This window comes from Eleutherodactylus coqui, chromosome 11 (assembly GCF_035609145.1).
Source record: "Eleutherodactylus coqui strain aEleCoq1 chromosome 11, aEleCoq1.hap1, whole genome shotgun sequence".
Classification (NCBI taxonomy): domain Eukaryota; kingdom Metazoa; phylum Chordata; class Amphibia; order Anura; family Eleutherodactylidae; genus Eleutherodactylus; species Eleutherodactylus coqui.
In genome coordinates, this window is record NC_089847.1 from 112192433 (window position 1) to 112205824 (window position 13392).

Below are 13392 nucleotides of genomic sequence, written 5' to 3' on the forward strand. Positions count from 1 at the left end.
CTAGGGGGTGACCCCAAATGCAGAGCAAGAGACAAATTGCAACTGCACAATAGTATAGGGGTGCTTCTAGGTCATGAGAGTGCAAACCCAAAAAATAGAAGATGAGGCACCCAGTCAGAACAGGCTTCTCCGAGAGGGTAATTGCACCTGCATGGAAGGTGATACCCAAATATTGGAGACAGCCAGCTGAGAGCAGGCGTCTACAGCAAAGTAAAAGACTTAACTAGGGTTCAGTGCATGACCTTAGTAAAAGCCGATAATACAGCAAGCACTAGGCCTTAATAAAGTCGTTAGGATTGTAATTAAAGACGCACAGTGCACTACATCAGGAAGACTGTAAGTATGATAATTGCAACCTAGTAGATTAGGAGAGTCGCAAAAAAAAGTTCATATGGTTCATATACCATCGAAGAAATGTTAACGGCTTGACGCATTTCCATAGGCTACTCCTAATACTTCAGGAGCCCAACAGAACTGAATGTATATTCAGATAGAATGCACCCATAGTACCCCAATCATGAAAAATAAGAAAAGTGACCACGGGATCACAAAAGTCCCCAGCATGTCTACAACCTTGTACTGCAGCCTAAAAAGAGTGCAGACTTGTAGGCAAGGGAACACTAGCTAAAGATGTTAGACCAAGTAAGGTCAAAGCATCAAGCCCCCTAGGTACAAGTAGCAAAAAATAAAGGTTCCTAATATAAGTAACAGAACAAAAAATTCCTAATATAAAAGCCCAAAATAGAGCCAGAGACGATCCTCAATGGAAAAGAAAATAATAAATGGAGTGCCCGTCAGCCCTGATAGTGGACTGACGGTTCAGACTATGATTTCTGTGAAGCTTATTTGAAGCAATGGGAGTGATGCCTTTATATTACACTGACAGCGGGATCAACTGATCATTGGGGATCGTAAGCTGCAGATCCCTGCTGATCAACTATTGATCACCTATCCTAAGGATAGTAAATACTCGGTATACCAATTTAATGTGAGCCTCTGGTTTGGGGACAAAATTCTGACCCAGGACTGGAGGGTTATGTTGCCAATTGTTTATCTTCTCTCTCTCTGGCTCTTCATTCTGCTGGTTCAGTCTTCAGTATGGCCAAGGCCATTTATAGACTACCAGAGCATCCATAGTGCATTGTTGGCATTAGGACTACCAGTGCATTGTAGCTGCTCTGATTGACCTGTGCTGCTCACATGATCAGCGATGGCCAATCACAGAACAGTTCACAGCATGTGTTAGATAGTTAGAAAATGCATGTAGACAGCCCTTCTGGCTTTCCGAAAGTGAAGCACCAAACAGTGGAACAGAGAAGCCAGGAAGTGAACCTCAAGAATAAGTAAGATACGCCGCCACCCTCTGGTACCGGGACGGAGTTTTGTCCTGAAACAAGAGGGTCACTTTAAGAGACTTGGACCTCTACATTTGTTGGCAAGGAGACCTTTCATAAACCTGCTTATGACTAAATTACTTACTGTACGGGCTAACGGCGATCCACAAACATATTCCATCGCTGTTACTCCTCACTCAAGATTGGTTCATTGACTCTGCTTTAGGTACCTACACATGTGCGGGTGCGATCTCCGGCCGATGTTGCGCTCGCCAGTGTGCGTCTTCAGGTTGATGCGATGCGTTTTTCTGGCAAAAACTCCTCCCATCACTTCTGTGAAGTAGCAGTCCTCCAGCGCGGCTTTCAGCCATGTTAGAGGAATTTCCACCCGTGTGCAGGGGGCCTTATACATAGTTATTAGCTTGTACGAGAAGAACCTCTCATATATTTACTGTATATGGAAATCCATCCTAACCATTCGGTAACGATTGCGCTCGCCATTTGCACTTGTATCCCTTCTTCTGTCCTTTAGCTCTGTCAGTACGGAGGAGGCCCTGGCTACAGTCGGCGAGAAGATATGTGTAGAATTGAGCAGTTACCTCAGTCAGCACGGCGCCACCCCCTTCTCCACAGAGCGGGAGGAATCTCTTAAAGGGCAGATCCGGACGGCGGCGACTCCATCCAACCAGATTTACCGATTGATAGGTAACTGTATGTTTACTTTTATCATTGATCTCCGTGAAGGAGAAACCTAATTTATCATGTTAATGTGCTTCAGGGCCTGACACTACCTGTAAGCAATGAGGACAAGTCGGTGGGGATAGTAATTCAATATATTTAGTGTATACAAAGAGATGCGCTAGGTGGGATCTTCCGGGACCCTTTTCTTCAAGAAGCCTCATGAAATAACAAAAAAGGGGTCTGCTTCTTTTTTTCCGCTGGAAGCATTTCCACTCTGGCCTTTGGGCTATGTCTGGGATTGCAGGTCATCATTGAACATCTTCCCGACATGCGCCGTACTGCTATGGCATACGTCGGGTGTCTGTGGGTGGAGTGGACTTTGACAGCTGACACCCGCCGACAACAGCCGTAATCGGAGATGACACAGATCCAACGCATCTGAAATATAAAAATAGGAAGTCATTTTGCGAAAACTGTGCAAAGCTCATGTGATGACTTGTGTCTCTCCATGGTTACAGACTACATACAAACCACGTGTAGTCTGATCCTGCAGTCAGATAATTCTATGCAGTCCCTTCTTCTAATGTCTGCAGGATAGTTAGAGGAGAGGTTAGATGGGAGTAACACAAGACTGCAGCATGAGCCTACACACATGGTTTGTCCATAGTCTGTACTTATGTCATACGAGCCGCAGACACAACTGTAGAATACACTATCCTACCAAAAGGAATTGAACCTTTCAGCAAGAATTAAAAATGGTATTTATTTCCATATGTAAATACTTAGTGGGTCTTTTTTTTTTTTGCCAGACATTTGCAGGATGAATTGAGGGAAATACCAGCTGAAGTGTATCAGATGTTAGTAGAAAGTATGCCACAGAGAATATCTAATGTCATTCGGACCAAAGAACCACTAATGACGTGTAAATAAATGCTACTTTTGATTCTTGATTCAGGTGTCCAATGACTTTTGGTAGGATAGTGTGGTTTTTGGTCAAGGCGATTTGCGATCTTTTTTTATTTATTTATTTATTTATTTATTTATTTATTTTTTTTTTAAATTCTAGTTGCATTGAAGCGGTAAAGAAATGTTTTTGTAAAAGTTTACCTAACCTTTTAAAAAGTACGGATGTTCCCACTAGCCTTCTGTGTTGGTGACGTCCTTCATAAAATATGTATATTCCCTGGGGAGTCTGGTTACAGAGCGCTTGTAGTTATCAGACATTTTGGTACACCTGTTACATTTCAGTAAACTCGGACACCGTCTGTAAGATGAGCATCTTGGGACATTGTTAACACGCGACACAATTGCATCTTCATTAACGATCTCAACCCTTCCACAGACTCCCGGATCCAAACGTTTCTTTTGAGCTACCTGTCTGCAGCTAACCAGCGATCCGTCCCCGCACTACCCGGAGGGCTGAGCCAAATCCAGAAGGAGCTGGAGGAGATTGGGGTGAAGTTTGCGCGTCTGGTCAACTACAACAAGATGGTGTTTAGTCCGTACTATGACTCAATCCTGAGCACGATACTAAAGAAACAAGAGGCGCAGCCTTGAAGGTGCAGGAATCCATGTATCGATTGGGAAGAACCATCAAAGCGCCGTCATCCCTGCTCTCCATTAAAATGCTTTCAATGGACAGGATGCGGTCGGCTCTCGGTGACTTATTCATCTCTCCCCCAAGAGGTTCCCAGAAGGCAAAAGCTCATCTGTCATCCTCCCCGCGTACATAATATATCACTGGCAGCCGTGTCTAGAACACTGGGGGGCGACAACTGCACCAAACCGGGGACTGGGGTGTACATTGGCAGGTTGCTGGGGCTTTTTGTTTCCTATGGTTTTGGTATTTTTGCATGCTCCTCGAAGCTTCCAGCCACTGTTTGCTATGCAGTAGTAACCCCATAAGAGGCGGTATTATTCACTTTAGACTGGATATTAGGTACAAATATATAGGTACATTTTATAGTTATTACGGCTTCTCCTCAGAGTCGCAGAAGATTTGGGAATCACTGCAAGTATAAGGTTGGCTCCATACAGTCTTAATCCAATGTGAGTCTTGCTGTCTCTGGGTTTTGTGTGAATATGGGGAGTATCATTTTTTAGGTATTCAGTCACTTGATCACTCATGTCATCTGCACCTTAAAAACATCCCCCGAATCCACCGTTTCCTGACTGCGGAGACCTTAAAAACTCATATTGTTGCCTTTATCCACTTTCAGCTTGATTACTGCAACTTGCTACGGCTTGGTCTTCCCCCAATCCATATCCATTCTCTCACCAATCCATCTTGAATGCAGCAGCTTGGCTTGCTAACTTGTCAAGCCACTACACTGATGCCTTCACTCTGTGCCAGTCACTACATTGGTTGCCCGTCGAATATAGAATTCAATTTAAACTCCTCAATCTCATCCAGAAGTCTCTCCACGATGCTGCACCGCCCTATATCTCCTCCCTCATCACCTCATCTACCACCCTACCCATGCCTTCTGCTCTAGTCTGCTAATGACCTTAGACTAAATTCCTCTCTAATCTGGTCCTCCCATTCCATCTCCAATATTACCCGAGCTGCACCAGTTCTCTGGAACGCGCTACCCCCAGAATATCTGGTTAATTCCTAACGCCCACAGCCATAAGTGAGCCCTACAATCACATCTTTTTAGGGAGGCCTACCATATTCCCTAATCTAACTCTTCTCCATCTACCCTGCTTTTACTCTCCCCCTTCGAAACGTGTGCCCCTTCTTCCCACACACCTCTTATCTGTTTATACACAAACTTGGCTGGTGATGGAATCCACACAGCTTTATGCATATATGTACAGTACCCTACAGGTATAGCTCCTTAGTCTGTAAGCTCTTGTGAGCAGAACCCTCACCCGTATTGTTTGAGACGCTCGCCGCTTTATTACTGTATCTTATGACTTATTTTGTGTATATTTCCTCCGACTTGTAAAGCGCTGTAAAGAGTAATCCAACAGATCCCAGAACGAAGCCATTCACTTTAATGAGGCAAACTGAGGCCAAAGGTGCAAATATTAGTCTCCGTTTGACCTGGTGACCATCATTTTTGGAGTTCGGAATAAAACAGAATAGTTGAATAGACGATCCGGTCTTCCAAAAAAGAAAGAAACCTGGTCAGACAGATCAAAGTTTGCACTTTTGGACTCTGTTTGCCCCACGGAAGAGAATGGTTCCATTTGAATACAATTGTCAGCTATTTAACCAGAACTTCGGGACCAAAAGCCTCAACGAAGAGGAAAGTGTCGTGTAAAGCCAACCCAACTTGTATGGAGGATCCTCCAAAGATTGGGAAGGTTTTCTTGAATATTTTAGATTTTTCCCCATGTAATCTACAAGATTTAATTAGTTTTATGAAGTGACTTGCATCTTCCACTTACAATGCCCTAAACTTCACCCAACTTATCCATTCTTTAGCAGGTTTTAATTGAAATGAAGGTGAATCTATAAAACGATATCACAAAGTTCTCCTGCTGCCAGTTTCTCCATCTGGGTGCGTTCACAGGGGGCAAAAACACTGCAAAACATCTGCACCATTCACATTAGCAGCGTAGTGGAGGAGATTTTCCTAAATTCAGATGTATGTGGGGAAAAAATAGCTGCAGCCATAATTGACCTGCGGTGCCAAATCTGCAGAAGGTCCATTTATAAAGAATTCCATCGGGGAAGATTCATGGCAAATCTGCATGTAGAATTCGTTTAGTTACATTTTTAACATCCTCCCCAGTTCTATCTAGTGTAAAACAGTTAAAGGGGGTTTCTAGGCAAATACTATTGACGACCTATCTATCCCTAGGATAAGTCATCGATAGCCGATCAGCGGGGTTATTGAATAGAAAATGGGGGTGGGAGGGGAATGCCGTTGCAGTTTCTCACCCTGCATGTAGATGGGATACAGTTGATTGTTCCCGGTGTGGTCTGAGATAGTTGGTCTACCTCCTCAGCAGGCACAGAGGAGGAATAAGACCCAAAACCTGCAGGTTCTGCACGGCCATTCCGGCTGCGCTGCATCTACTGGCTTAGGGGAGAGCGGGGATTTTTGTAACAATGGATATTCTTTATATAGACAAATAGCTGAACTTGCAAAAAGTTGGAAATATCGGCCTGTTTGACATCCATTACAGTCATTTTATTGGTGTCTTTTGAGACTCTTGCGTACAATTCCAAAGACAAGACATTCATTGCTGCAGCGTGACGGACTGTTTTATAATCGCAGCCAATGACTTTTATAAGGAACATTACGTTTTGCGTTGTGTTCATTTTTAGATCGCTGCGGGCTGGAGGTTAGTAATCTTGCTGCTGGGAGCCTGGAGGAGTTATCTTGGGACTTACTTTTTGTTACTTTACTACTAATGTCATTGTTGTTTACACTACATTCATGTGACCGCAACCTTAGTGTCACACATTGGCCATCTGGAGTGAGGATACTGTGTAAGCCTTTACCTATAGACGCTTTTTAACTAGGGCTTAAAGAGGTTTCCAGGGTTAGAAAACCATGGCTGCTTTCTTCCAAACATAGCGCCACCCTTGGCAATAGGGTTGGGTGTGGTATTACAGCTCATCTTCATTGAAGTAAATGGCTGCTGAGCTGCAATACCAGACACAACTCACGGACAAGGGTGGCACTGTTTGGAAGAAAGCAGCCATGTTTTTCTTACCGTAGGTAACCCCTTTAAACAGTACACATATATGGATAATACATATGCATTTTCCTCGGTGTTTTGTTTTGTTTTCCTCTAAGCCCTAGTCTGTTAAAGTAATCAGTGACTGCAGCTTGGCTGTATTGTCTAATGAGAAGGTTGTTATTAGAGGCTCAGAGTGCTTGTTCTAGCCCTCATGCTTTAAGGCCCTTTTAGACGGGACGAATGTTGGGCAAACTATGCCCGACACTCGTCCCCGCACATACTAGCACCTGCACAGGAGCTAGTATCGTTGGCTGTCAGCGGGGAGGCTGCAGGAGATTTCTCTCCTCGTGCTCCCCCGCCCCTCTCCATTGACATAACATAGCAGCTGTTCAGTACTGAACAGCTGCTATTTACACTGAGCGATCAGCTTATTGTCTATCGTTTATGCTGCTGATCGCTCAGTGTAAATAGCGGCCATTCAGTACTGAACGGCCACCATGTTATGTCAATGGAGAGGGGCGGGAAAGCGTGAGGAGAGAAATCTGAAGCCTGGCTGCTCTGTGAGCGAGCCAGCAGTACTAGCTCCTGTGTAGGAGCACGGGAGCGAGGACGCACAGGGACATGTGTCGGGCATAGTTTGTCCGACATTCGTCTCGTCTAAATGGACCCTTACACTGCAGTTTTGATTGTTCAGATTGGTAGCTGTGTGTTGTATGCACGAGTTCAGCAGGAAGTTAGAGCATCAAGATTAGGTTTGAAGAAGAGAATATTTAGGATTGTTTCACATGGGCGAGGGCAATATCATGGGTGAGGGTGAATCGGGGTCCGATATCGCACTTTCCACAATGCGAAAGCCTTTTGGATGTGAGGCGGTTTCATGTGAAAACGGCCTTGCATCACTGCGGGGAATCTCCTTATCCCATTACTTTCAATGGGGCGGCTGCAGCGCTGGTCTAATTGAAAGCAATGGGAGAAATCCGCAATCCTCTGAAGGGATTCCCCACACGGATAAAGGAATCCCCTGCCGCTGCTGTTACAGATTATTGTGGAGTTCTCCCATTGCTGGCAATAGGGCCGCCGCTGCTGCCTTGACCCATGTTTAAAAAAAAAAAAAAAAAGGACCATATCCCTGGAAGATAGAACATGCTGCGATGTATTTTACGCATAGCATCGCAGTGCCATGCGGGAAAACATCACTCATGTGTATCACCCCATTCAGGGGTTCATATTTGTGCGTCTCGCAAATCTCGCACGATGTTATCACCTGTACAAAAACAAGTTATCTGAAGTTATGGCCCATTTCCACGTTATGATTGCCCAAAAATCGTTCAAACTAACGAATTTGAGCGTTAATTGTTCAGTGTGAATATGAAATAAATCGCTCACTTGTCGTTTGCGGTTTGCTTTATAAAAACCCTTGTTTGCTCACTGGCTTCTTGTACCGTGTAAACACTCCCCGTTCCGTGCTTCACATAGGAGGTGAAGGGCTGAGCGAGAAGCCAGCGCTCCTGGGGCAAGTCTTTCTGTGTAAACGCTCTGCGCGAGCGCCGACGACCTTAGCAGTGATGTCAGCGCTCATGCAGTCATTTGAAAAACTGTCGGCCCGTGTAGAAGAGACAAAGGGGATCAATTACTTCCACACAAGGGCCGTATTTATGCAGCCAGTAGCGAGTCATGTCCGAGATTGTTGGATGCGACTTGCATCGCACTGAACACGGACACTACATCCGTGTTCTGTCCGATGGGCGGGAGACTACACAGCTGCATGTTCTATGCTCATGTAAGACTTGCACATCTCAGCATTGCTGTGATAGAAGAATCACCCATGGAAATGGACCATCGCAAACAATGGAGTCTAGGGCGAGTTTTGTGCGTCTTGCAATTTTGTTTACAATCGTGTTTTATGGTCCAATGAAACGCATGCTTCAGGCCCAATGTCCACGGGCGGCACTGCCGCAGTACAGAAAAAAGAAGACCCAGACAAGGGTCCTCGGCCACAGGCAGGGTCGGGTTGCACTGGGGGCTCCTACATGCGTAATCCGACCCGCCTGTCGCCATGAGAGGCCTTATGGAAAAACTAAGTTTACACACTCAAAAATGGTCTAAATGGCCCCAACAGACCCTGCAGGGACCCATTACAGTCCATGGGACTATACAAACATGTCTTTTTTTTCCCCCCTATGGACTGTAAGTCAAGTCAGTGGGTGCACTAGGGAAAAGCAAACCAGAGGGATGTCCTACGTGCTTCGCACTCTTCTCACAGGGTGCTCATTGTAATATATAGCGAGTGACCTCCCTGATCTCGGTGCTGTCGCCTGCATACAGCAGTGCCGCTGCTGCTCCCCGCCAGGCCGAGTGTATCTGGGCTCTGTATTAGCGACTCTCCGTAATCATCTGGGGAAACTCAAGATTTTTTTCCTCTTTTCTGATGTTCAAGAATCCTGGAAGAATTGCCAAACTTGTTGACCAAATGAATGTTGTTTTCCAGAATGTTCTGCTTTGGTTTGGGGCTTCACAGCGGCTTATGATTTTGGTTGTTGACCTCCATCATTAATTGTCTCGTCTCTCCCCTCCCTAAATGTTTATCAGTCTTTTCCAGCGAGTCGGGTCTTCGAATATGTCCAAAATCGGCTAAAGCTTCAGTTTGGTCATTTGTGTAACGTTTGCCTTCCTTTTGAGTATAAAGATATCATATGTTGTGTCTCGCAGTGTGATGGTCGTCTTTCATCCATGCTGTATTTACACCGGTGGTTATAAATGATCTATATCACTATTTGATCATTTTTATACATACGCTCCATCACTTCTCTTTGTGCTGATCTCCAAGGACGGCCAGGATTGTAGTCCAGAGCTGCACTCACAATTCTGCAGGTTGTTACTGGAAATAACAGGAAGGTTTTTCTGACACAAATTTTCAGAAGGAATGCGTACGTCTTATCGCTCTCGCTGATGTGCAGGAGCCTTATCGCGCTGTGATTCATGGCCCAATATCACCCTCGCAATCCTTCTGAAAACCCCTGGATGCGAGGTGTTTTTACATGGAAACAGCTTCACATCCCTGCGGGGCTGAAGGGATTCCCCATAGTGATGAGGGAGGCGGAGCTACAGGAAATCTCTTAGCGATCTCCCCATATTTGGAAAAAGAGGTGAGGGGCTAGAGGGCTCCCCTGAGAGCAGGAGCGGGGCTAGAGGGCTCCCCTGAGAGCAGGAGCGGGGCTAGAGGGCTCCCCTGAGAGCAGGGCTAGAGCTGAATCACTATGAGAACCCCCTCTAGACACACCCCCACTTTCGGGGAAGCCCTCTAGCTTTGCCGTCTCTCTCCCCAAATATGGGGAGATCTCTAGGAGATCCCCTGTAGCTCTGCTCCTCTCTATGGGGGATTCTTTCAGCCCTGCAGTCTGTTTTGCAAACTTCTCCCATTGATTTCAATGGGCGATATTGCTAAAAGAAAGAACATGCTGCGATTTGTGTTTTGCATAGCATCGCAACGCGGCACTACACAGGAAAACATTGCAAATGTAAATGAACCCGTTCCAAAAAAACGGGTTTCATATTTGTACAAGATTTGTGTATCGCAACACACAAATCTCGCTCATTTCACATCGACGGTGGATCCTCAGGTCAGCGGTTGTATCACTGATCCGGCTCAACATACTGGGGAAAAAAGTAGCACTGTCCAAAAACAGAGAAGTATAGAACAGACTCCGCTCGAAAATCGTAGCGCTGGAAAGCGTCGTCCAGCACCGCGCTCTAACACCAAGGCCCCATTGATTTCAATGAGAGCGTTATACTGCGACTAATGCGGTGTTCACAACGCTGTGGTAAAAGGTGCGGAGTAAGAAGCCTTATGTTCTCTGACATCACATTACGCCGGGGTCACACCACCAGCATCTCCCAGACTCCCAGCAGAAGACTCCCAGCAGAAATGTTAGATGCCATAATAGTGCGCCATTCCTTCTGAAACTTCATACTGGACCTGCGTTGAATGGGGCTCTCAGCACAGATGTGAATACAGCATAACTGTTGGGTGCCTGGTGTAAATATTAACCCCCCCCCCTACAGGATCAGGATGGAGCTGCAGCACCCCAATCACATTATTACAAAACTTCCTAAACCAGCACCACTCTTGCCCAGGAATGGGTTAAAGGGTCACTCTGTCCAAAACACTTTTTTCTTGCCTGCCCCCCCTCAGCTGATTGCCTATCACACGCTGGAGATCTCCTCTATTACAACTGTGTGACAGCAGCAGTGTTGAGAGGGATACAGAATCTCCTGTCACAGGTTCAGTATGTAACAGCATCGCAGACACTGAGAACTTGACTAGAAAATGAATCCATAACCCCAAGTAACTCTGAGCTGGTCAGAAATTAGATCACATGACGATTTGAGGAAAAAGAAGCTGGGAGAATATGCGTGGGTAATATGCGATAACTAACGTTACACACACAGAAATGACATGCTCCATCTTGTCTCGTATTACATGCCAGGATAGTGTATGCGGCTTTGTTGGCACACAGTGCACTGCTGCATGTTCCCGGAGTGAGAGATACGGCACACAGTAAGTACTGGCAAACACTAGTATGAGAGCGGCCTGTGTCGGAGTGATCCTGGAAGCTTGCGGGCACCACTTTTGCTCAAGAGCCCTATTTTCTCCCTGTGTAATCTTGTAAATGTCCATTACTGTTAGGCATTCTTTCTTAAAGGGGTTGGCTGAGTTCTAGCTTTTCCCTAGAATACCTTTCCCGTGCAGTAAAGTAACTAACAGGCATATAGTCACCTCTCCCAGCTTCCGAGCCCGCGTTTGTTTATAGGCTGCACTTTTATTTTACAGGACATCTCAGGCGCTTCAGCAGTAACGGAGATCAGCGATCGAACGCTTTGCTGTTATTGGCTGCAGCAGCTGTGACGTCCGGTAAACAGGCTGCAGCAGCCTGTAAACATGATGTCAGAGATCTGCAACAGCAGCGTGGGACATAGCCGGGGGGGAATTATATGCCTCTTACTTGTTTTACTGCATGGGAAACTCGGACAACCCCTTTAACTGATAAAGGTCATCAACATCTCAGTAACTACATGCTGTTATTACTGCCTACCATTGTAGAACCCGTGTCAGGAATGTGTGCTAGGTGGACACTTACCATGTTAGCCTTAGTGGAAGCAATCAAATGCTGCAACTATTGCATGGATTATGTACCGGCCAATGAAGCGGCTCTTAATTTTTTCTAGACCCGTTATCTATATTATGGCAGAAATTTGGAAAAATGCAAAGTAAACAATTAACACTGCTATCACTGGAAATAGCAGAAAATCAATCATAGGCTTCATTTCCCCCCAAACTACTAGTAATACATAGTTACTACACAGCGAAACACTGGGCAGTGTCACTATAGGTCAGAGTAACGAAGACGTGACATGACAGGTGTTGTGGGTGCAACATGGTGCCACTTTAACTGCTACCTTGCCCAAAGGGTTGCAGTCCAGATAGGTAATCCTTCAAAAATGTTTGCACATCAGGGACCGGCAAGGCTTTGCATACACTGAACAATCACTGCATGAGGAATGCCTACTCAATAACGGGTTGATTCACCTTTTTGAGCAATTGTGGCTTTTAGACATCAGGGAACAGATTCCACCAGGTGGTAATAACCTTCTATACTCAACTCAACGCAACCCATGTCTGCTGCAGCAGGTGATGCATATAAGTGGGAATGGATCCCCCCAGCCCTTTTCAGCATATCCCAAATATGTACAATGGGGTTACAGTCCAGTGAGTTTGAGGGCCCAGACCATGCGGAGAATTCATTGTCGTGTTCCTCCAACCACTCCCTAGTCATCCTAGCTTGATGACACAGAGTGTTGCCTTGTTAAAAGATGGTGTGTTTGGGGAAGACTTCCTGAAGATATGGGTGCAGATGGTCAGCTTTCAGGTCTCTGTAGCATTCATCCTTCAAGGATTGTTGTACGATGACCATCAGTCCTAAGCCATGCCGGGAAAATACTTCCCATACCTTGATACCACCACCAGCGGCCTATTAACCCTTTTCAATCCACTGACGTCTATAGACATTATGATTTAAGGCTGTACAGCTCCGTTGTTTGAAGATGCCCGTCGTAGTTCTCTTACTGTATATTGCCAGCCTCTCTGCTGTCGGAGCCTATCCAACGTGTCACCTCATGCAGTACTGGCTTTAGCCAGCATATAGCGCCGTTGTATAACTGCAGAAAAAGAGCAAGCCCCCTAGGAAAACCAGGATACAAATTGGATTGGAAAGAGTTAAACCTCAACGTTGCACCCATAAGATGTGGCTTCATGCCGTTTACGCCTGTTGCAGACCTGACCATCCATATGGCTCAGCAGGAAATTGGAGTAGTCACTCTAGACAACCTTATGCCATGTGTTGAAGGTCAAACGGATGTCTTTCTTGGGCCCATGTGAGATGTTTTTGGCGATAACTTGGCGTCTTCAAAGGCACCCTTGTTGGTCTTCAGCTATTGAACCCCAGTCAACACCGGGTACTCTGGCCTCATAGTTATTGTGGAAGTCTGTCCAACATCCCCATCACTGTACTGCTGGGTCAGTTGGTCGACTGTGGTAGGTTGTTACTCATACACCAGATGTGCCACCCCGATGCTTGCCTCCAGGGTCAAGCACATGTGGCATGCCACTGTGTGATATTCTGTCGGATGTCAGTCCATGATACTCGATACTGTGGTTCGGGAACAACCTCAACATCAT

At 45.7% G+C, this 13392-nt stretch overlaps 1 protein-coding gene across 1 annotated transcript in view; it reads left to right on the forward strand.

Annotated features, from left to right (window-relative positions):
* TCP11L1 (t-complex 11 like 1) overlaps positions 1-9364 on the forward strand; it is a 43641-nt gene extending 34277 nt beyond the window's left edge. The window contains exons 9-10 of the mRNA XM_066583256.1: positions 1867-2039; positions 3358-9364. Coding sequence (XP_066439353.1) covers positions 1867-2039; positions 3358-3572 — 388 coding nt within the window. The 3' untranslated portion in view covers positions 3573-9364. The remainder of the gene's footprint in view (positions 1-1866; positions 2040-3357) is intronic.
* The last annotated feature ends 4028 nt before the right edge of the window (positions 9365-13392 follow it).